Source organism: Danio rerio, chromosome 7 (genome assembly GCF_049306965.1).
Source record: "Danio rerio strain Tuebingen ecotype United States chromosome 7, GRCz12tu, whole genome shotgun sequence".
Lineage (NCBI taxonomy): Eukaryota > Metazoa > Chordata > Actinopteri > Cypriniformes > Danionidae > Danio > Danio rerio.
Window position 1 is genome coordinate 24,108,676 of NC_133182.1, and position 26,065 is coordinate 24,134,740.

At 35.4% G+C, this 26,065-nt stretch overlaps 1 protein-coding gene across 1 annotated transcript; it reads right to left on the reverse strand.

Moving 5' to 3' along the window:
- Nucleotides 1-178: 178 nt before the first annotated feature.
- mmp14a (matrix metallopeptidase 14a (membrane-inserted)) lies at nucleotides 179-25,544 on the reverse strand. The gene is given in 10 exon segments (NM_194416.1): nucleotides 179-1,938; nucleotides 3,579-3,694; nucleotides 3,847-3,997; nucleotides 4,079-4,217; nucleotides 4,872-5,014; nucleotides 8,563-8,724; nucleotides 8,816-9,123; nucleotides 12,888-13,010; nucleotides 13,188-13,336; nucleotides 25,135-25,544. Coding segments are annotated over 10 exon segments (1,725 nt in total). The 5' UTR covers nucleotides 25,237-25,544; the 3' UTR covers nucleotides 179-1,606.
- Nucleotides 25,545-26,065: the final 521 nt, after the last annotated feature.

The following is a 26,065-nucleotide window of genomic DNA, read 5'->3' on the forward strand; positions in this document are numbered from 1 at the left end:
TATGATTGTCTCTTTTATTTCTGTTTATGTAAAGCACTTTAAATTACCATAGGAAATGTGCTATATAAATAAACTTGCCTTGCTTTGCCTTTTACTGTTGGTAAAAATGAAAAAGTCAGTCATTTCTCAAAAATCACAAACGTTTTAACGTCCAGGAAAGAGAGAAGAATGTTTTAAAAAAGGAACTTTATTTCATTTCAATTTCCAAGTACAAAAAAAGTGTGAAACAGGCAAAAATGTCATTCCTTTACATTTACATTATATCATTATCATTATAAATATCATTACCATTATCATTGTTAAAACCACTCGAGTAATATCCAGTACCGGTTTCTACAGAAAACCCAAAGCACCATTACCATTCATAAATAATTCTTGATTCCTTTAAGGTGGAAAGTAAGAAAATGTTACGCCCCTTAAACCTGATAGGAAAACAATGAAAGCTAATTTGAAAGATGTCACGTTCTGCCTGTGTCCAGCAGGTCTTGAAATGACAATTTAAATCTAAGGCTAAGAATGGAGAACAACAATAACAATAACCATAGTTATAATAACGATGCCAATTATTATTGACATAATTAAAGTAAAATGTACCAAACACGACGATAGTCAATAATATTTTGAGTTGAAACAGATGAACAGCTCTGCTCTATAGGTGCATTTATCACTGGCCTACTCCAGAAGCTGCTCAGCTTCCCGCTCCCTGAACTTTGACCTTTAACCTTTGACCTTTCACGGACAGCAGGTCTCTACAGTCGAGCCATACCTTGTGCAAATATCTTAGGTGAATAAAAGGTGAAGGAAGGCCTATTGTGTTAGTCCTTCCAGCCCATTAATTAAATGGCAAAGGCACTTTATGGAGTACAAGAGGGTTCATTTGGGTGAGCAATGTAAAAAAAGAGCTTTTGAGTTTGTGTAAAATTAGTGTAAAGAACATGTTAATCAAACAGCCACCCGGCTGGAGTCAAGTTGAGTTTATCAGAGAGGATAAAGTAGGGATTATATACTGCAAAGAAGATGAAAAGTCTGGAAGCAACCGGAAGATGCTAAGACTTTTATTTCAGTGAGTTGATGTACTTCCAACTGAAACAGAATATTGAGTGGGGGGGCGGGGTTTTCTCTTGCGCATAGTTCCCTTACAGCAAACTAACATAAAGAGGGGTGTGGTTAAGAATATTGCTATGCAGTTGCTATGGAAAACCATCGAGCTGATGTCAACAGAGAAGGACCGCCTTTAAAGATTACCAAAACTTTTTTCAGTGGATTAAAATGCACAGATGAATTCTTCACCTTCAGAATAACAATGTGAGCTAGAGAAATAAACATCGTACATTTTGATCTTACGTGGACTTTAAGGAAAAAGGTGCACGTGAGAGATGAACAGGGGCTGTCTGTCTCTCTTATCTCCCACTCCATTTCAGATTTGTTTTTTCTATTAATGGTAGAGAAGTAAATGTAAATAATAAAACAAACAATACACATCCTTCACTTTTCCATCTCTTCCTGCATGCAGACCTGTAAAGCTTGGTGTTCACTCTTCCCATTCCAGATCCTTCCTCCTTGTTTCATTCTTTCTCTTCTCATCCTGTGCCTGTCGTGTTCCTCTTTAAACCTTATCGAGCAGAGAGCGGTGACAGTAGAGTAGGCGCCGAGGGGTCCCGTAGCGCCGGAAGAACAGAAGAGCCCCCAGAGTGATGAGTACGCAGGCCAGAAGAAAGAGTGGGATGACGATAGCTGCAGCTCCGCCCATGGCTCCGCCCTCCGAGCCGTCCACTTCAATGATGAGCACCTCCTCATCTGTGCCGGCTCTCCTCTTGGGCTCCTCTGCTTCGCAGCCCATCCAGTTAGTGAGGACCGATTTGGGAAAACCGGGCTCCACTTTCAGCTGCTGATTGTTAAACTTCCAGTACTTATTGGCTTTGTAGAAATAGGCGTTGGCTGTAAAATTGTGGAAAAGTTAAATTCAGTTTAAGTGGCTGAAAATGTATAAATCTCAACGTGAAATGGGGTATTCCTGGATAATATCATGCATCATATAGCTTTATTGCATTTCTTAGCTCTTCATGTCACTAGTTAACATACTCTATGCATTTTTTTTTATAATACATCCTATAATTTCTAAAATATTAGCCTCTACCAAATGGTTGATTTTTCAGTTTATGTTAAAAGTACCAGAATTAATACATATACTATGCAAAATCTTAAAATATAAAGTGTAAGAATAATTTATTAAAAAAAAAATATTCAAAATGAAACATTTTTGAACACTAAGTTTCACTAACACTATTTGATTAAAGTATGCCATAAAATATTTCAGACTCTCATTTAAAATGCTATTTTATTTTGTTTTTTACAATAAAAGCAAATTCAACTGTAGTAGTGCAACAGGATTATGTTTGTTTGATTTTCTTGTAAACCAACAATGCTGTGTGTGTAAAGCATTATTCAAAACAGTCATTATTTAAATGACTTTAACACTCGTCATTTAAAACAGTCAAAATATGGTCAACCATTTTGTAGAGCAGGTAGTTAAAGGGATATATTAAAGGGGCATTGAGAAGTATTCAGCAAGGAACCATTAAAGAGATCAGAAGTGACTTTTGCAACAGAAAATGAATAAACAGAATTCAGATTTATGTAAACGAATGAGCATTATATTCTTTCAAACTTTCATTAAAGAATTCTGAAAATGTCATGACGTTTAGATGTATAATATGTAGCACAAATGTTGACGATAATAAAAAATGTTTTTTTGAGCACTAAACCAATAGATTAGTTTAAATTTAATTACATTATAACATAAAGGGACTAAGCTGAAGTAAAATGAATGAATACACATTATAACATATCTTGAAATAGAAAATGGTTACATTCAAATTGGCATAAATATATGAAGAAAATTAATGAAGCCTATATATACAGTTGAAGGCATATTGTGATATTGCTTTGGTCTATTATTTTGGTCTATTAATTTGTCAAAACTGTATGTTCTTATTTATTTATTTAATTACTTATTTATTTTTATTGCTTTATTATCTGCGTCTTTGTCCTGTCACTGTCGTTCTGTTGCAGAGTAGAAGCTTCGTTTGTGTGAACATACCTGGGAATAAAACCACCTTTATTTAAGCCACCAAACCTTTTTGATTCTGATATATGTTCAATATTATTAGGGTGTCATCATATATATATAAATAAATTATAATTATATATAAAATATAATATATATAATATATAATAAAACATATATATTTTTTGATTGACTACAGAAAAAAACAATTCTCCCATGACTTCCCTGATTAACCTAACCTGTTAACATAATTAATCTAGTTAAGACTAAAACATTACATACTGTTTATCATGGCAAAGATAAAATTTATTGTAAATTAATTTTAAAAATTAATTATTACAAATTAGTGTTTTAAAACAATTATGTTGAAAAAAATTATCTCATTAATGTGCAATGTATATGTATATTTATATATAGCTGAATTAAAAAAAAAAAAAGAAATCAACAAAGGAATGTATAAATTTGCCTTTGGGCAATAAATGACCGACATGAAAAAAAAATTCTCCTGTACCTCCATCCTCACTCATGAAGGCTCCTTTGACATTATCTGGTACTCCTTGCCATACACCGATATCTTTGGGGTAATCCGAATCCACAGATCTGCTTTCCTCATTGAAACGGTAATATCTAAAAAAGGTAGAAGTTATAAATGACTTTAGCAGACATTAAAAGAAAAGGAGAAGTTCACAGATGAGGAAAAGGAAACATTTTGTTCCTAAAATGACACAAAATCACATCGATCTCCCACCAGACCCTTAAGTAAGACACTGGAAACTAACTTAGTTCCTCGGAAGAAGTAAGTGTTGCCAGTGGGTGTGTAGAAAATGGCGGCGTCCAGCTTGTCTCTTGGTAGTCCTGTGCCAAGCTCCTTAAATGTTTTCGGATAACCTTCCTCCATTTTAGCCTCGTTGAAAACCCAGTACTTATCACCTATTGAGAAGTCAAACAAGCATTATTGCGCTGTCTGCCTATTAGAAGCACAGCAAAAATCTATACAAATAATTGACGCACCTTTAAAGAAAACAAACTTCCCATCATTGCGTTCATAAGCTGCGTTGATGGACGGAGGCAGTCCTTTCCAGAAATGTCCAATGGGCATGGGATACCCCTGCTGAGGTTTACCATTACGCACTCGCCAGAACCACTTTTCCTGTGGAGAAGAAATTATTTCAAGTCTCTATTTCATGATCTGATGAGATTATTGAATTCTGATTGCCTGAAAGGTTTGTTTAATACACAGGTAGCTCCCGTCAGTTTTAAATAAGCTTGAAATAAACGTGCGACCCTCAAACATTAGTAGTAACCATTGCAGCTCAGTGACAGCTGCCGGAGCCTTCATTCATCTGCAAAATGTTGAGGACACTGACATGTGCTTTATGTCAATTCACAAATATACTTAATAACCAAAGGGTGGCAAGGTGGCTCAGTGATTACCACTGTCGCCTCACACTAAGATGGTTGCTGGTTCAAGTCCCAACTTGGCCAGTTAGCATTTCTGTGTGAAGTTTGCATGTTCTCCCCTTGTTCACGCAGGTTTCCTCTGGGTGCTCCGGTTTCCCCCACAAGTCCAAAGACATGCGCTATAGGTGAATTGGGTAAACAAAATTGGCTGTAGTGTATGAGTGTGAATGTGAGAGTGTATGGGTGTTTCCGGAAGGGCATTATCTCCATAAAACATATGCTGGGATAGTTGACGGTTCATTCCACTGTGGCGACCCCTGATAAATAAGAAACTAAGCTGAAGGAAAATTAATGAATGAATAACTTGTATACACAAAACGCTTTAGCTTGCATTGATTTGTACCTTGAAGACGAACATCTCTCCCCTGAGGAACGCAATGGTGTCAAAGTGTCCCTCACATATGTCGGGACCAAATGAAGGCCGGTCTGGTGTGCGAGTAGGGGGCCGGGGGGCCGGTGGTTGTGGCTTGTCCTCAGAGCCTGCACCTGCCGAAAGACACACAGGTAAGCATTTCATATCTGAAGATTATTTTTCTTCTCTCTTTATTTTGGTTTGATAATGCATAAGAAGTGTTGGGCAATAATGTGTTACGAGTAATGCTAATACTTTTAACACTAACTAAAACTGATACGCATTTTTTTTTGTTTTGACAGTAACTATAACTGTAATGCATTACTTTTGTTTTTACAGTAACTAAAACTGTAACGCATCACTTTTGTTTTGACAGTAACTAAAACTGTAACGCATTACTTTTTTAAAATAGTAACTCCATTATCGTTACAGAATGATGCGTTCGTTCGTTACTTGGTAAGTTACATTAATTTTGGCTGCAGTCTTCCTTTTGTTGGAGACACATTGTGGGATTGGTGGATGCCAGCCAACCAACCACCGTAAAGCAGACACGTCTTGTATGAGGCGCCAGACTGGACAAAAGTCAAGTGAAAGCAGAGACCGAATGCACGCCTGGTACTTCAAGTGTGTGCATGAGAGAGGCCGAATGTTTTTGAGGTAGACCGAGTGTGTGCGCAAGAGAGACCAAGAGACTATTAACGTTACTATTATGTTTGTTGTTTCAAATAAAATAAAGAAAACACATTTGTTATCTGTAAAACAAAATTGATTACTTTAGTAGACACAGTGACAGCACTAAAATGACATTATAAGGGCATTTATGGGAGCATTAAAAATGTTCTTTGGAAAAATAACTCAAAAATGACTTTATTAACAGTAATGCATTACTTTTTGGTGTAAGTAATCGATAAAGTAATCAAGTTACTTCTTTGAATGAAGTAACTGGTAACTGTAACTAGTAACTATTTTGGTCTCACTTAATTTTGATGGTCCGTTTGTTGGGTTACATTGCAACTAATTTTAATTATTATAGAACTTCCCATTAGAAGAAGACTGTTAGGTTGGGGTTAGGGTTAGTGTAGGTTGACATGTACTTGCAAAGTTTCTTAAAGTCAGTTAAATGTCTGTAGAAGGATCAGTATCAGCTGATATTAAGCAGACAGTCTACTAATACTCAAATGGGAAATTAAATAAAGTGTTACCACTATTTTTCAGAGTTTAGCACAACACTGTGCATAAGGAACAATTTTAAATTGTTTAATAAATTGTTTAATTTTTGCATTCAACATACAAAGGATGTTTCAACATTGTTGTTGTTTTTTTGTGATTTTATTTAGATGTGACTTGTGACTTTAGATGTCTTTTCATAAAAACTCTAGGTTATATGCATTAATAGCATATTAAACAATTAGATTCTGGAGTTGATAATGAGTATAATTATTTTATGCTTGCTTGAGCTTACTTATATTTTATTGTATAAGCTTATAGTTAGTTTATTTTGAAGTAATTCACACATGTTTATTAAGTCTCATTTACTATATATATATATATATATATATATATATATATATATATATATATATATTCATATAATTTAAATAGTAATTTACAATAACATTAGATGACAACTATCAATTACTGTCAGTTAAAATACTTTCAAAAATTTCATGTATTACTAAAATGATCTGTCATAATTAGTTTAATAATTATAAATTTTTTAAAAATCTGAACTAAGAAAAGAACGTAATTCTCATGGTAACATAATATTAAGTAACTGGACATTTAGTTTGTTTTGGGTTCTTAAACTTATTTAAATATTAATGTCGTAAATCTTGGATCAAAATCAATTTTAATTTTAAAGTAGATTTAAAAATTGTTTATAAGTGCCTATACACACACACACACACACACACACACACACACATATATATATATATATATATATATATATATATATATATATATATATATATATATATATATATATATATATATATATATATATATATATATATATATATAGTTAGAATTATTAACTATTAGTTGAATTAACTATTAACTGGAATATTAGCCCCACTGTTTATATTTTCTCCAATTTCTGTTTAACGGAGAGAAGATTTTCATAACACATTTCTAAATATATTAGTTTTAATAACTCATTTCTTATAACTGATTTGTTTTATTTTTACCATGATGACTGTAAATAATATTTGACTAGATATTTTTCAAGACACTCCTATACAGCTTAAAGTGACATTTAAAGGCTTAACTGGTTTAATTAGGTTAGACAAGTTATTGTATAATGATGGTTTGTTCTGTAGACTATCAAAAACCTTATAGCTTAAAGGGGCTAATAATTTTGACCTTAAAATGTTTTAAAAAAATAAAAATAAAATCTTCTTTTATTCAAGCCCAAATAAAACAAATAGGACTTTGTCCAGAGGAAAAAATATTATCAGACATACTGTGAAAATCTCCTTGCTCTGTTAAACATAATTTGGTAAATATTTAAAAAAGAAAAAAAAATCAAAGGAGGGCTTATAATTTTGACTTCAATTGTATATATTCAGCAGATATGACCCTTTTTAGCATCAATAGTCACAATCATAATCATCACAGATCGCTGGTAAACTCACAGATCACATAGGACTACAATTCTGCCAGCGGTTCCCTTGCTGGTTTTGACCCTCACTTTCGCTTTGCTTCACTTGTTTGTTTGTTTGTTTGTTTTATTGTTTATCCCTGTTTGCTGCATGCCTTCTGACCCCTCGCCTGTGACCCCTCGACTATGAATCTGCATTTGCTTGTATCTGTTTGTTGACCGTTGCTTGCCTGACCATTCTCTGCATAACAAACCCTCCGTTTGGATCCCTTGTCAGCATCGATTTTACATTATATTCAAGAGTTCACACTTAGCTGATGATTTACAAAAGCTTGTTTGGCATGCTGTCCCGGGAGAGAGCCCTGAGCTCAAGGGCTCCTCGAGCCCGGGGCTTCCTCCCGTTGGCAGAGCAAGAGGGGAGCCTGAGCTCAGTGGATATCAGAACTCCCCTGCCGCTGTAGCTAAGGGAACGCAAGGGATTAGACAAGCTTGATTGTTATGCATGTTGAATGTCTTTGGATGGTGGGAGGAAACCGGAGAACCCGGGGAAAACCCACGCGGACACGGGGAGGACATACAAACTCCTCACAGAAACACCCACCGGTCCTGTGGAACCAGGGATTGCAGTGTTCTTGCTGTGTGGCTCACAGTGCTAACCACTGTGCCGCCGTGCCGCCCAATCACAGGTAAAGGAGGAGAATAGGGGAGGAGGGGGGTTTCTTCCAAACGAAGATAAAGTGAACTGAAAACTGTGGCTATTTATAGTAGCTTAGGGCTCATATGATTGGAAGATAGTGATTAGCAAATGCAAGACTGGCCGTGATAAATCATAAGCACGTGATCCTCTCGAAATTAGTTTATGAATAAACTTCACGAAATGTGGCACCCATAATAATCACATCACAAGATATGCAATCTTGTGTCTCTATTATAGCTAACCATGAGCCACATAATTGTACTTAATTACTGTATTTACATGCAATATACACGGTTTATTAACAAAAAACTGTACTTGAAATTAATTACTTATATTTTTAAATGAAGAAAAATGCATGCTTTTTTGCAATGCAAACAGGCTACCATATATTTGCTGGATTCCCCGTCTGTCATCTTCGGGCAGTACAAAGTTCTCAGTGTCCATCCACTGGTAAAACGGAGCCATGATGGCAGAGGGATCGCCTGAGTGCTCCAAACCAAGTGCATGACCCAATTCATGCACCGCCACCAGGAACACATCATTACCTGAAAGAGACCCACACACGTTCTCAATACAAAAAATAGGAAAGAATTTACATTTAAAACCCTAGACACAATTCTAGATCATCTTCCTCACCTCCCTTGTCAACGTTGCCTGTTGTCCAAGGCTCTGCTTCATCAAAATGTGTGTCTCCTCCGATGCCGTGACCAGGGAAGTACGCATGGGCCAGGAAACCTCCCTCGCCATCAAATGGGGTGCTGTCTCCATGAAAGCCTTCCGCAAAGAAAAGCATGATGTCTGCAAACTTCTCCACCTTGCCATTGATCTGACTGTATGGGATTTCACGAAACTTGAGTGGCGTCACGGCCTCCCAAACTCTGAATGCCTTCTTGATGGCCTCATGTGTGGCCCGCTCGCCCACTTTTGGAGTGTAGTTCTGGATACTGAGAAATGAAAACATCTAGAGTTAGTTTTTACCAGGTCTGAGTGGGCATTTCAGGAACAAAGTGTGGAAACTGGTATTTTTAATATGATGTAATGTGTATCTTCTTTTGAGTTCTGAAAAAATAACTAGTCTACATATAAGTTTTCTAAAACAGACGAACTAGACTATCTATTAATGCTCTGGAAAAAGAAGAACTAGACTATCTATTAATGCTCTAGAAAAAGAAGAACTAGACTATCTATTAATACTCTGGAAAAAGTAGAACTAGACTATCTATTAATACTCTGGAAAAAGTAGAACTAGACTATCTATTAATACTCTGGAAAAAGAAGAACTAGACTATCTATTAATACTCTGAAAAAAGAAGAACTAGATTATTTTTTAATGTTTCCTACTAAAAGTTAAAGTAGACTATCTATTAATGTTTTAAGAAAGAAGAACCGGACTATCTATTGATAAAAGAAGTTCATAATCATTTACATGCTCTGAGGAGTTTTTTTTCCAATTGTGACATGTATGTCCACGTAAAAAAGCTTCTCGTAAATGTAGGAGATGTAGAAAATGATTGGATTATTGTGGTTTGCTATTGCTGTGATGTCATGTCAGTGACAGCTAGTCCTGCTCTCACGCTACGTCAGAGACAAGATTTTGTGAAAACAAAATAGTGCAAAAAATTTGTACTTAACCAGACTTAACAAGTGGTTATGGGTGTGTTTAAATTCACATCTCTCTATCTGCACACATTAATTATTCAAACGAAGCACAGTTACAAACCATGACTTATTCTTGTTGCCAGATCATGGTGTAAAAAATGCAAACAAGGATAAGTCAGTTGAAAGAAAACAAAGAAAAATCGAAATACTTTATATAGAAAATATTACCAATATATTGCTTAGTGCATCTGACTACTCTAAAAATTGTAGTAGAGTCAATAGATTTATCAATGACGCCTAGAAAAAGACCACAGATGCTGAAAATATGTGGACATGGCAACACTGCAGGCACCTCAACTCATCTAAGGCCCTATCATACACCCGGTGCAATGCAGCGCAAGGCGCAACGTAATTGTTGTTTGCTAGTTTCAGTTAGGCGCAAGAGTCGTTTTGACGTTTTACAGCACGCTGTTTGAATAGCAAATGCATTTGCACTCATATGTGCAGCCATAGGCGTTCTGGTCTAAAAAACGAGGCATGTTGAGGCGCATTGCTGGCGTGTTGCTGTTTAGAGGAACTTAAATAGACAGTCCAATAGATCAGATCAAAGCTGGCCTATTGTCTAGCGCAGAGCGCGTTAGTTGTGCGCCTCTCTTGCATATTGCTTAATACACACAGGATGTAGAGCAATACGCAAATATCTTAACATATGAGAAAGAATTAAAGGATTAAAATATTACAAAAATTATTATTTTCTAGCTTACATAAATATAAAAACCACCGCGTCCATGCCTTCTTTATCTTGGTTTTTTTTTTTGGTTTATTTATAACAATTTGCTTTTGTATAATGTTATCATTATTAGCAGTATTATTTATTATATGCATATTTATATTTGTTTTATTAAAAACAAGCTTAGATTTGTCCACCTGTCAGGTTTTACACCATATGGAGCACAGCCTGTGTATTTGGATATAACTCAGTTTTTTGACCACACTTTGTTAGAACTGAATTTAGAAATAGTTTTGAAACGAATCTTTGCACTTAACAAACATAATTATGTATAGGCTGATGGATATCTGTGCAACCAATACGTTTCCCTATCCACGAGAGTGAAAGCGAAAGTAAACAATGAGGAGGCTCATCTCTCATTCTCACGCTGTAGATGCTCTGTTTAACGGTTTTCTCTCTAGTGAAGTGTTCAATTTTTTCACTTATAAAGTCCGCCATGTAAATAGCAAATGCGTTATGGCGCGGCACAGCTGGCTCTTAAAGGGAATGGGAGATGAGACTCTGATTGGTTTATTCTCAAAACACACCTTTAACTCATTAGTTTAGTGCTACCAAAACTGGCGAGATGCCTGACATTTATTTACCAAACAACCAGGTTCATTGTGTTCTGTTGGCTAAACGCACTTAATAAATTTGTTATGCTAATATAACAACTTGTTTTACTTGCTTAACCCTTGTGTGCTGTTGGGGATGTTTTCATCCACTTTAGGGTGATTTTGAGTCTTTTTCTGTGTTTCAGCAAATGGAATTATTTTTGGTGTCGAATCTTATCTTGAAAAAATGCTTTGACAATTTTAAAAAACTCTATGTTTTAGGCAATTTTACTGCCCTTTTGTTATGTGGCTATTGTTGCCCCATTGACTTACATTATAGTGACCTATATTTATTGCAAAGCCATGACACCATATCATTTTGTTTTCTTGATTGTTGGTAAGGTTGGCAATTTTTACTATTGTTTTGTACTTGCAGGGCAAAAAAAGCTTAGTTTCCGGCTTAATATATATCCTGGATACTTAGTTTGTGATAAAGTCTTTCTGTCACATGCTGCAGATGAGGCGAAGCACAAACAAAAAGATAAAAAAGCAGGGAAAAACTCAGGTACAAAACAGGCTTAATACAAACACAAAGTAAAAAACTAAGTATTAAATACTTTGTATTAAAATAAGCATTTAATGCAAAGTATTAAATAAGCAAAAGAAACTGAGATAAAGCTAAGGTAAGCACACACATGACTGAACATTCAATTTCAAAGACTCCATCACGAACTAAGTTTGCAGGTTATATTTATAGTCCAAACAATCCTAGAAAGTGGGTTACAGCTGTTTGTTTTTGATCAGTGGAAGTGGAAGCCAGTGTGTGCATAGTGGAATTTATGGATTTGCAGTTCGTTACCAGTCAGTAGATCGCTGGAGATTATGACAGTGTGTGTTAGAGAAACCTTTGCCCACCTACCTTGATATGTCTGAGAAAATCAAAACAAGCAGCTCAGCCCTCAGTCAGAACACAGTAAACATTGCATTTAAGCACACAATATAAATTGCTGGTATACTCCATAGAACTCCATATAAAAGCCAGACACTTTTTTTGCACAGGCCTATCTAAAGGGTTAATTGTGCCATCTGATGATCAACAGCAAAGATTACACATTTTATCTCTTCCCAACATGGAAACAATCAAGAATACATAATTATATGACATCAATACTTTGCAATCGAAAAATGCAATAGTATCTGGATGCAGCCTTTATGATGCAAGCTGAGAATGCGTCATTCAGCGATGCAGTGTCAGACACAATGCGCTCAAATGGAGCGAGTGACGTCAGTGTGAGGGGTAGGGTTAGGGGTGCGGTTAGGTGAGCCCATTAAAAGCATTGGATGCAGCTCAGATTGCACTGCACCAGGTCTGCATCCAGATCCCTCAAGGAAAGTCAACGGGGCAAAAATAGCCACCAACATAATGAAAGGGTAGTCAATTTGAACAATACACAAGGGTTAATACAAATGTTAGTATTTTTAGACAAACTTTTAAATCCTTCCTTATTTTTAGCTTACTTCTTAAGATGGTAAAGCGACATTTGAAGTAATGAATGTCAGAAAAGTGCATGAAATAATTCCAAATGAAGTGGAATATGTTAGAATGCAAGAACGTGTCCCCTAAAAAGCACGAGTGGCTCATGTCTGTAATGCCTACCAGTTTCCAACATTCTTCAAAATATTTTATTTTGTGGTCGGCATTTGAAACCCATTGTGGATAAGTAAATGATGACAGGATTTTCTTCCCTTAAACCTCGAACTTAGGTTCTCAGAAACAGTTCCTTACCTGAAAGTGACCTCTCTTTTGTCCCATTTAGAGCCCTGGGCGACATAGCGTTTTTTTCTTAGGTTGCTCTTCAGTTCAGAGCCAAATTTATCAGGAACGCCACATCTCGGCCTCTGCATTGCCCTGACAACATCAAGTTAATGCAAAACAAAAGTTATTCAATCAGAAAGCTGGCTGCAATTAGATGTTTAATTCTCTGTCAAGTCAGAAATTTGTAGTAGTAATACAACTATTGAGTAACATGTCTTTCAATGGTTGTAATTCCCAAATTCAAGATGTGTAAGACTGGGCGAGACTTACGAGAGCGTAGCTGGATCCATGGTGCCAGTGACGGTGAGGCCGTAGAATTTCTGCATGGCCGAGATAGCGGAGTTGATAGATTTAGGAGAGCGAATCGCCTGAGCCCGAACATCACCAGGAGGAAGATACCCATACTGCTGGAGCCATGCCTTGGAGAAAGCAAATGACACATTATTGCACAACATATACTGACAAAACACTTAATCTCACACTTATTTCACTCTACTGACACTATAGGATGAGATCAAGTGGAATATTAAAAGTATTGCCTTCTGCAAAGCTTCTGCAAAGCTGCTTAATAGCTAAATCATGCTTGTTTTATTATTTAATGCAACATATACACTGTATTTAACACTGAGCTATAGAAACGTGCAATATTTATTATACGATGATACTGTATCTGTTGGGTAGTGGATTGAGTTTGTCACCCACTTTATAAAAAAAATGCAAAAAACTCATTCAAGGCCACTTAAAAAGTACATTTAAATAAAGTTAATCAAGCAAAACATTTCTCTACATCTTTCATTTCTTTTGTAAGTATAAAGCATTCTTGCTGCCTTAAATTTATAAGTTGAATCACATTTTTTAGTCATCACAACTTTCATCTAAATGTGAAGTTAAACTTTGTATACCTTAAAAAATTTAGTTGAAACCTGATTAACTTATCAATATAAGTTAAAGCAACATAAAAATATTTGTTGTCCTCAGTTTTTGTAATTAAAGCTTTTACAGTGTATGCCATAGTTAACATAATCACACATCTGATCTGTTTTTGTTTTGTATCCCCTATGAAATCCAAGCAGATGAAGGGTATGCAGAGCAACACAATGATATTGAGCACAGAAAAATTTCCGCTGGATTGAAATCTTTCCATCCGATGAATCCAAACATAGTGTTATGAACAATAAATGAAGTGATTGGGCTGTTTTGTATATTTATATGCCACAAGCTGCAAATCGGACTTTCGGACATTCACACGCTGTACTAAAATAGTTTCCAGCTGTTAAAAGATGTGCATGCTCGCCAATCCTCCTGCTTCTTTTTGTTAAAATGCAGACTTAATATTTATCTGTTGAGGGAGACAGCAGGCATATACACCTTTGTGAAGCACGGCACCTTGTTTAAAAAATGCACCATCAAAAACAAAACAAGGTGCCTGTGGAATAAAAGTCTGAAGCAACTTCATTTATTTGCTACTTCTCACACATTGGAAGGAGAAATTTAAAATGACAAGTTTTTTTATGCTATTCATAAACAACAGCTCACTCCATGGGTCATGTGTCATTTCAAACATGCAAAAAAAAATGCTTACATATTCAATTCAATTCATGTTTATTTCTATAGATTATTTACAATGTAGATTGGGTCAAAGCAGCATAGAAGTTCTAGTCATTTGAAACTGTAGTACTTTGAAGTTCAGTTTAGTTCAGTTTAGTGTGGTTTAAATTTCACTGCTGAAAGTCCAATCTGTTGATTGGATAAGAAAAGAAACATAATCAGATCCCTTCGATCCCGGGTGAGATTCAGTAACTTATAGAACTTATATAACATACAAAAAAAAAAAACATTGATAAATTCATAATTAATTTATCAAATAATTTACACAAATCATTTGAATCAATGATTCAGTGATTCATTCATAAACTTTATGGTTTATGGCAGTCGTTTAATGAGGTGATTTAGTGCTGAATTGAAAGGTTGAGTTAAATATTGACAATAATTAAAGGGATAGTTTACTCAAAAATTTAAATACTACCATCATTTATTTACCCTCCACTTGTGACAAATGTGTTTCTTTCTTCTGTTGAACACAAAGGAATATATACTGAAGAATGTTGGAAAAAGCAGCTGTTGACTTCCATATTAATTGTTGATCTTACAATGAATGACAATGACTGCTTTTTGTGTGAGAGTAAATAAGGGAAATTAAATGTTAAAGGAAATGATCATTTTAATAATAATGGAAGGCCATCCGCTGCATAAAACATTAGCCAGAGTAATTGCTGGTTCATTCTTCTGTGCCACTGATAAATCAGAGACTAAGCTGAAGGGAATGTCATGATTTTAATAAGTATGATGAATCCTGGATTAACATCTATGTTGATCCTAGAACATCCTTTTGTTTGAAAATGTAATCCATACCCTACCCCTAAATCCAACTCTAACTGTAAATTATTCACAAAATTAGAGAGGAATATTAGATAACAATCATGTAGAAGTACATAAACCTAACCGCAAGCCTAAACTTAACATAAATTGTAAACATATCCCTTAATTCTGACTGGCTGATTGGAATGTTATTCCAGGATCAACGTAGATGTTCATGCTAGAACATGTCCTACTTGTTGAAGTCAGATTGGTGAAGCCGCACGATAGTGAATGGTATTTGTCAAAATCACCAGAGATCTAACCCTCTTATAGATCACTGGAGAACATTCACATTAACACTACAATCCTGTCTCCATACGAACTACAAGTCCTGTCATGCACCACACACAGACACACCTGTTCCAAGTCTCCTTTTTGATTAGACTCACACAGCTGAAGCTGCTCATGTACTGATTACTCACATATATATGGCTCACGTTGACTCTCTCATTGCTTAGTCTTGTTTGGTTTTCATAAAGTAACATTACAAAGCGGTCCCTGGTATAGGTTCTATGTGTTTTGAACCTTGCTTTGTTTTATCGTTTACCCTGTCCGGTGCCTGTATCGACCATCTGCCTGTTACCTGACAACACCTCTAGATTGCCTTGTTTTTTCCCATTGTTCCCTGTTTTTGATCATTGTCTATTTGACTACGATTCCTAATAAAACCTGCATAAGGATCCTCACTCTGTTGTCTCATGACTCCCTTGTGGTTACAATAATAGTCTTTTTTTGAAAATCTGTGATTTCAGGGCTGCTTTATTTGATAAGATTTGCATCCTGGTTATATATTTTTAGTTTATTTCTGTTATAATCTTCTTTAAAACAATATGTATTGTATAAAGTGCTCTATGATTAAATCTGACTTGACATCCATCTGCACCACAACTTCACTTTAACATTATAATCAGTCAAATTCACCATGTATTAAGCAGTATAGTTCACAGACACCCAGAAAAGTTTCTCTGGAAAACATCCCCACTTCTGTCAGAGCATGAAATAGCACAGGTGTCAGTGCTGTCGCGGCTGCAAAGGTGACCTCAGTGAATTAAAGGTTTGAAGTTTTAGTCACCGCTGCGAATGTCTCCACATGACATGCTGTCTGAATTTATAAAAACTAATTGTACATAAACCTGCCAAAGTCCACAAACATCAGTGATGGACCGCAGTGCAAACACAAGATGTGTGTTAGTGTATGTGTGTGTGTGTGTGTGTGTGTGTGTGTGCTTATGTGACCTGGTTAAACTTTGGTGGGTTAGAGAGTGTGTGGATGCTCAGAGGCTTTAACTGTGGCTTGTGTGTTGTAACTGTAAGTGACTGTGTGTCTGAGACTTTATGACTCTAATTTAACTTGTACATGTGTGTGTTTCCAACCAAGATATACTTTGGGGATGTATTTGCTGGAGAAATGTCCCCCAAATTTTATCAAGGCCTTTTTTGCGTTTAAACAATACATAAAGAGTTTAAATGCAAATACTTCTAAGTGCTATGTGAACTTTTTTTCTAAAAAAAAAATCTCAGCCTGTTTATGTTCAGTTATTTCACTTTAAATGCAATGAACATAACATACTGTTTGCATTAAAAGTAAAATTACTGAAACAACACACAACAGTCTGAGAAAAATGCTTATTTTAGATGAAAATCTTACACGGCACTAAGAGGTTTTTGCATCTAAACTCTTCATATATAACACTTACACACACTTTAGTTTTCATTTAACTTTAACTTAAAGGGATAGTTCACCTAAAAATACATATTTCCTCATTATTTACTCACATTAAAGTGCAGGGATCGCAAAATCTGGTAGCCCGATGTCTCGGGGCTGTTGTTGTTTTACCAAAATCTATCTACATGCTGCCCCGCGGGCTAGTTGGAGGAAATATATATTTCAACACCTTTATATTCTCTCACAAAGTGTATAACTGTGTATGTTGTGCTGCTGATACAGCTGTTTTTATCCTTTGTTTAACACAGATAAAGACATTTTGAAGAAAACGTTTTATGTTTAAAAGAGAAAGAAACACACTGGTCTGAAATGAGTGAGTAAATAATGACACAATTTTCTAGTTCAGGTGAAATATCTATTTATGGCATCTTTTTTTGGCTATTCATGTTGTAATATCTATAGCTAATTCCATGCGTATTCAATAAAAAAAGGATAGGGTTATTTTCAATGTCAAAAATATTGGTAATTTAATAGATACAAATAAATAATCTGAGGACAGAGCTCTTTGTTACCCCAATGCAATAGCAGAATAACATTCAGAAGGTTCACAACTAAATTACATTGCCCTGACTCCAGCATGCATACGCAACTAATATTAACAGGTGGAGTTTTGGTGTGAAGTCACTCAGCAGTCATTTTGCAGTCTTTTGGCTGTTGCACCCAAACATACTTCCTCTTTCTGCAACCCTTCTCTGCATACTAGAACTGAACAGTTAAGTATGCAGCACAGTAAGAAAGAAGAAGTATGTTTGGTTAATATATGGTATCATACAAAAGAAAAATATTGAATAATCTGTTGTTACACAAAAGTAACACACAAAAGTAATAGAAATATATATATTTTCCACACAAAAAAATGAAATAAAAACTTTAAAAAGTTAAATACAATTTTAATAATTTAAACAATATATATATATAGCCTATAAAAATGCCATTATATATTTTTTATTTAGCAAATGTATGTTTTTGTTTAATAAATAATAATAAGAAATAAATTTATTTTCTATCTGGGCTACTTAATAATTGGGCTACCCAAAACTTTGCGAGCCCTGAAGTGGTTTTAAACTTAAAATTATTTCTTCTGTTGAACACAAAGGAAGATATTTAGAAGAATACTGCTTTTTCAAAGTACACTTCAGCATGTCTTCCTTCTTGTTCAACTGAACAGATAAACTCAAACAGGTTTAGAACAAAGGGAGGAGGCGTAAATGATGACAGAATTTGCATTTTTGGGTAAACTATATCCCTTCAATTAGAATTCATTAATTTCTAAGAAATTTCTCCAGACAGTATCTAAATACTACAAAATATCATTAAACCAATAAATAAGTAAATAGCAATTGAAAATAACTAAAATCTATTATTTGTCAAAAACAAATAAAAAGTTACATTTTAAAAGGTGGCATTCTTTCTTTTAGGTTATAATTATGACTTTGACCAGATTTTCTGAAGTAAATTGAAATAGTTCCTCTGTTCTCACTCTTTCTGGCTTTCGGAGAAAAAAGAACAAAGGAAGAAACAAATAAAATCTAAATATATCTTATAATTTAAGCTAGTTCGACGACAATGGAAATGTAATCATGTCGCTTCAAAGAGCTTCCTAAATAGAGTCTGCTTATAAACCTACACTCAATGAAAAGAATTTTCATTGTAAAGAAGCAAACGTAAAAAAAATAACTTACTGAAAACTGAACACTAATAAACTAGAAAATAAAACTGAAGAGACATGTCTTTCTCATGCCTATGGTATAGTTTTGACCATGATTATAGCTGTGCAGGTGGTTGGAGACTAATCTGGGCTGTTAACACAAAGGTTACAGGTTTAGGAGTGACTGTCTGTTAGACTGAATGGGCAAATGCCTCATTTTAAGGATCAGACAGCCAGTGTCTCCTTTCCAACCACAAAGAGTGTCAGCAAAAATTACAAGCAGTTTTTCAGTAATCCGTGTGACCTCAGACTGCCTCCCTTTTCTTTCTTTCTTTCTTTCTTTCTTTCTTTCTTTCTTTCTTTCTTTCTTTCTTTAATAGTTCCTAAAGGTTCAATAAAGAACCTTTATAGTTAAGAGGGTAAACTTGATAGACAAACTAAATTGTTATTGACAAAACTTTGAGGCCAAAGTACCCCCTTCTTAAACTATATCCTATATTGTACTTTAATGTGACTGCATCTTTAGAAACAAAAGAACTAAGCAAAGTTCACTTAGCAGGTTTAGTGGCCAATAAAATTATGAACTGCATTAATATTTATTTATTCATTTTCCTTCTGCTTCTCTATTTCAGAGGTCTCCACAGCAGAATGAACCGACATGCATTAATATACATTATGTGACTAGCAAAATGAATTTATTGTTACTCACTAAAAATCTGCTTTAATAATATACCAGATGTTGCCTCTGACAAAAATGAACAGATAAAATAAAAAGGTGTGTTATTTACGCCAATTTTTAATAGTTGAAAGAGTTTTTAAAAATGAAGGTAATTTCACTCCAGTTCGTAACTTTTTTATTTAGTGGTTAGTTTGTATACATTTGTACAGTCTCATTCGCACATTTTAGTATAAATTGTTTATTATGGTTGTGTTTGTGGGAGAGGTTTCGGGGCACAACTTCTTTTCAAAAATGATGCGTTTTTGAATATAATTATACGAATTCAAACGTATTAACCACATTTCTGACAATACTTGAAATAGTTACTTTCCTTGTGGGGTTGGGCTGAAAAAAACAAGGTTACATTATTACATTTTGTTACAAATTTATTTTTTATTGTCAATATATACCAAATTTAAGTGTCAAGATTTTCTCTACAGTTTAAAATTATTAAAAATGTAAGTAAAATTCATGAATTAAACTTTTCAAAGTCAAATGTTATCATAACAAATATTAAGGTCTTGTGATTTTATTACAAAGTGAGAATTATTGAAAAAACTCTGAATCACTAAGTGAAATGCTTTTTTTTACAGTAGAAAATATTACAAAATTCTATCTAAAAAAAAAAAGAATTTTAATTGCCAATTTGACCAAAACCACTGCAAACCGGGGCGTAAAGTTTGGTTTTTGTTTAAAAGGCTGCACACAGCATGCTCTAGAATTGTTGCCATGTCCGTGCATATTAGGCATTTGAAGAGCTTATTTAGTATTATATAGAGTTGATAAAGTAGGTTGGTGCACATTGTAATATTGAGATGTGGCTTATTTACAAATTTTGGATCTATGTTTGGACTTGTTTTGTTCCAGCAAGATCTGACAATACTAATGGCTAAGTATGAGTATGCGAACAAAATACAGTCACATCTACACAACACTTTACCATAAAGGAATTTTCACTTAGTTACAACTGTTATTTTTTCTATTTCTATAAACATGTTTTTGAATATGTCTGTTTTATTTAACTGAAATAAACTGTAGACAAACAACTGTTCTCAAATTGACAAGTTATCAAACAGTATTCTGTAAAGCGTTGCGCATTGTAACCTTTTATAATACAGTGAACTCCTGGAAATCACGGTTGCCGGTATTATGCAGTATTATGCAGTATGTTTAAATACATAATTACCAACTATTTATTCAGCTTGGTTCTGAAACACATTGCATATAATTTTTTTGTAAATGGGCCAATACCAACAGGCCCAAGTCTATTTGTCATTTAATTTTGGAGAATGCCACTCGGAGACCATTCTTTATGTTTAGTTATGGCCTGAATTTATTATAATTTAATATACACAGGAGTGCCGGAAAGGTGTCAGTAAGTTTAATGTATGTCTGTATGTTAATTCTACTAGTTTAATCAAATTAATTAGTTTTTTGGATTTTGATTTTGGACCCCCACTTTGGGAACAACTGTTGTAAATTATAGAACTGTGTGTGTGTGTGTGTGTGTGTGTGTGTGTGTGTGTGTGTGTGCGTGCGTGTGTGTGTGTGTGTGTGTGTGTGTGTGTGTGTGTGTGTGCGTGCAGAAGAGGAATAAGCACTAATAAGTATACAGACAACCAAATTGTCAGCAACAGGCAAAATGCTACAACAAAACTGTATTTGAGCACACTACAGTGAGTCGGAAATCATTTCCACAGAGCAGCCAACACAAATCAGTTCGTGCTTTCACACTGGTTCATTGACACTGTTGATTTTCCACTGATTTACTCTTTAGCCGAGGAAGTGCAAATCTGGATAACACACTGTAATGTTAACCTGGTCACCCTTGCTCCATTTTCTTTCTCTCTGCCCGTCATTCAATTCCTCCTCCTTTATGAGTGCTTTCTGTGTGTGGTGGCTCCGCTGTGGTGACGCACCCCGTTTTAGTAAAAACACTCTAACTCATGAGGATGAAAACGCTTCCCCCCTCTCTCTCTTACTCCCTCTGAAGGCCACTCTTCTCCCTCCTGAAAAGCCTCTGGTCTCTTCTTAATTCTGCCAGCAATCCCAGCATGCTCCATGGCTCTGGAGCTCCCAGCGTTGGACGTCAAAGGTCCCATTTAGAAACCCTCCTTCGTTACCCTGACTGAGGAAGAGCGAGTCACTGTGTGGCCAATGCGTCGGCTATTACCATGCAGACAGGTATAGCCTTTATTGAGTTCACTGAGTCTCGGGCTGTCTGGAAAAGCTTTATGCAATAATCAAGGCAAACACACACACAGGTCTGGGAACAGATTTCAACAGTAAACATTTACTCACTCATGATAGTGGCTGGCAGGGTCAGAAGATGTGAGGTTTAGTGCAATCACAGGCTATGACGTTACTGAAACATGCATCAGGAAGCGTTTAAATCAGCTCTTCTTCAAAATTGTAGCCAAGATAAGACGGCAGTTTCTACAAAACAATTTCATGGTGTCGCAACATGGGAAAACACATTCCAAGTTGGGAAGAAGAACATGTTGTTTTTGTGGTGCACAGTTTTAACACTACCCTAAAATAAAAGTGTTCACAGCCCTCAACTATCCTATTTTCTGATTCTTATAGCTTCTCTGCAGAAAATATTGCAGTCAGACTTTCCAAGCTTAGAGGGGAAAAGCAGCATTTATGATTTTAACAGCTGATCTGCTGCTCCTGAGGTATTAAACAGGGGGGAAAGCAAGCTGAAACTAAAAAGAGAGAGAGAGAAAAAACAAAACCTAAGAAAGATCCCGAGTTTAAAATATAAAAACAAAGGCTAGAAGAAAAGGAGAAAAATGAGGGCAGAGGTGAGTCTCAATGCACGACAGAAGGACTGAGTCAGTCGTTCCTCCTTGACTGTGCCAATGGAAAAAACAGAAAATTTTAGACATTAGTGCCCAAGTCTCACTCTGCATCTTCACATGGAGAACCACATTACTGACCTATTTAACTGAGCAGCTAAACTAATTCAAGATCTTATTTGCCCACCTCCAGGATACAACTATCCAAAACATATGAGAGCTTCAGTTTCTTTGAATATGACAAAAATTAAAGCTTTATACTAATTACAAGAAGTGTAAATTCTCATTTCAGCAGTTACAGAGGGATTAAATTATCATCCATGCTGTTTTGAGCTCTAGGAAAGATCCAATATGAAAATTTCAGCAGATAACGGTCAAATGTCTTATATTTGGTTGTTACTAGATTGGATATGGTTGCGGCTGGAAGTTACAAGAATTATTTATATTATTTATTAAATTTCCCATTTTATTTTATTAACGTCTACCCCCACCCTAAACCCAACCGTCACAGTAATGTAAAAACAGTAGTTGTACCAAGTATTATTCATGCTATCTATTAAATTATCCAATAAATTTTTTTTTTAACGCCTACCCCCACCCTAACCCAAAAACCAATGTCCCAGTACTGTAAAAATTTTACTTATTGTTATACAGTGTCATAAAAATGCTGCTATAATGATGTGCATATCACAATTCCAGTTGGCCGCATTTTCGATCTTGACTTTACTCTTATATTTGTAAGCCTTTAACTTTACAGGCCAGTAAATAAAGCCTGATTACAAAAACACAAAACTAAAAGTGAACACCTAGATCTTTGTCTTCCCAAACTCATTTTCAATTTGTAATTCTGAAGTCCTGTTTGCCATAGTGATTAACTAGCATAAACACTTCTAAGTCATCTAAAGTTATTCCATAATATAATAATATATAATAGTAATATATTAATAATCCTTAATTCATCACATGATAATTTTACTTATATTGGTAAATAAACATTAGAAATAAGCAATTATTGCTGTATACCAGAGATGACCAAACTATGGCAAAAGCTAGCCCATGGTAACCTTTGATGTGGCCCGCCATCCCATCAGAGAAGAGATTGATAGGGAGAGTTGGGGCAAATGCCCTTAACAGAGATTGTCATTTTTAATTTCATATAACCTTCTTTTTGTTTGTTTGTTTGTTTGTTTGCTTTATTGTTTAGCTAAAAAAAAAAGCTAACTGAAATTAAACTTTTCAATCAATAGTATCTGCAAATGAATCTGATTTTATCAAATGTAAATAAAGTGACTCGAATCGACAGATAGAAGACAATGCAGAAAACATAGGTGAGCAAATCAAGGCAAAAACAGGTTTGGGTACTCCTGCTCTACCAACAAGACTGGGGAAATATTGTGCATCTCCATAAAACCCAAATACAGTTTTACATAATGTCTTTTTTCTTTAAAACAAAACCCTTTTTTTAATCTTACGGTACACCTTGTTAAATTAAATTTTATTGATTTTAGGTTGGACATTTTCTAATTCCCATCGGCAAGAAAATAAAGTAGTGACTGCAGGTTGAAGGAAAGTAGTGGAGTAAAAGTACCAATACTGCACTAAAAATGTACTCAAGGTACACATTTTTAAAACTACTTAGTAAATTGCAATTCCTGAGGAAAAACTACTCAATTACAGTAATTTGAGTAGAGCACTGATAACATGACACATTTCTGTATGTAAGCCTCTAAGCGATGAAGGTCTGGATTCAGCAGACTTTCAGCAGATGCTTTGCATCTGTAATACTACTTAAACAAATACATCATCTCTCATCTATGGTCTGGAGAGGGGGGCTAAGCCCAGCTGTTTTTCATAAGGAATATGGGTGAATTTCTGACTTTTTTCTTTGCTGTAAAAAAAAAACTTTTTTCTTTGCTTTGCTTTTTTCTTAGTGCTGTAAAATCAAAATAACAGCACCTGTAACAACACCAAAAGTGCAAGGCAGTTGTCTGAGAGATTGTTAAACCCAGGCGAGTCCAACAAAAGCTGTAATGTAATGCATATGAAAGTTCACTAAAAGTTCAAAACAAAAAAGTTGTACACCTCATGAAAACCAATAAACATTCAATTATAATGCATATTAGGAAATACTGTGATCAGGTCAAAACGAAAAATGTAAAGAGTGACTGCAGTTTCGCATGCGCCGGGCATCTGTGATTCAACCTTTTGCATGACCTTGCCTTCTGATCACGCGACTCTCACATCAGGAGACTGTTATTGTCCTTGAAAACCTTTGAAAGCTTTGGTGGAATCTGATTTTTTTCCACGCCATCCTTGGGTACATCTCTAAGCCATCTCAGAAATGTGAAGGAGTGTAAGAGAAAGGAATGGAGGGATACGTCTAGAGACAGTTATTAAAATGTCTTAAATCCTCTCTCTGATCTTGTTTTTTTATTTTATCCTGTTAGGGTTTCTGTCTTGCATTTGTGACAGAGATGCCAAAACGTCCTGAAAAACTATCGGTTCGGTCTCTCCCCTCTCAGTTATGTGTCTACCAGACACGTAGGCCTATTTCTGAAACAGACACTAGGATTGCTATGAGGCTTATAAACAAACTGTCCAGTAAAAAACAGTGAATCTAGAGATGCAGGGCAGACACCACAGAATTACACACTTTAATAACTAACCCTCTAGCTAAAGAGCCTCTGACTAACTCTTGTTTGGGTTTAACCTGATTTTTAAGAGTCTGCAGCTTTTTATCTGTACTCATCGGTGAATCATGATGAATAGGCTACACTTCTTGAAGGAAATCCCGACATGCGCAAACATCTGAGAGCATCTGTGTTCAATATAGACTTGACAGACTTACAGACAGAGTTGAAAGGAACACATGCGCACAATACAGCATCTAAAAGAGTTTCTGTTACCTCTGGTCTCACTTCTTTGTCACTGGTCCCGCTCTGCACCAGAAACACACTTGCGAGGGCGAGAGGCAGAAGCCGAGGTAACGTCTGCAGTTTCGGTAACATTCCTTAATGCGCGACGGTACTCAAGTCGGGACACAAAAAAGCTCAAGGCTCCGTTTTCTTACGATTTTTTTCCTCGTAGTTTTTCAGTTAGTTTTTCCTGAGTCAGACCATTCCAATCGTTAAAAATGGTAAAAGTCTGTAGTTTTTCCAAAGTATAAAAAGACTAACTTAAGAAGTACGCACGATCATAATGAAGAGTTTTCCAAAAGTAAAACTGGAGCTCAGATGTCTTCAGATGTGAAATATATTAATCATAGGTCTGTGCTATATTGTCATCCTGCACTTGAGATTTCTTTTGTCCTCCGTTGATCTCCACAGGCGGTTTTCGGTGTCAGATTGGAGACGTGGTTGTTTCTTTCGTCCCCTGTGGAAATGCGCCTGCTCTACAGAGCATCTAACAGGGAGGAGGAGTTAGGAAAGAATCGACCCTGCAGATGTGCATTTTTCTCAGTGCGAATTATTCAGTGACTTTCATGTGGGGGTTGACTTTTTATAGGAATTTCTGTCAGAAACGAATGCCTTTTGTTGCGCAAACGACATTTTTTTTTTTTTGCTGTGATACACAGTTGAAATCAGAATTATTAAAAGCCTTTAGATTTTTTATTTATTTATTTACCAAAAGATTTTTAGTAGAGCAAGGAAATTTTAACAGTATGTCTGATAATATATTTTTTTCTGGAGAAAGAGGTGGAATAGTATTAAAACATTTAGATATGTATATTTAGAGGTTACTTAACCTATCACTAATGTAACTTGAGGTAACTACAATGTAACACTATGTAACTTGATGTACAAATGCATCCCTTGAAAAATAATTATGATGGCACTA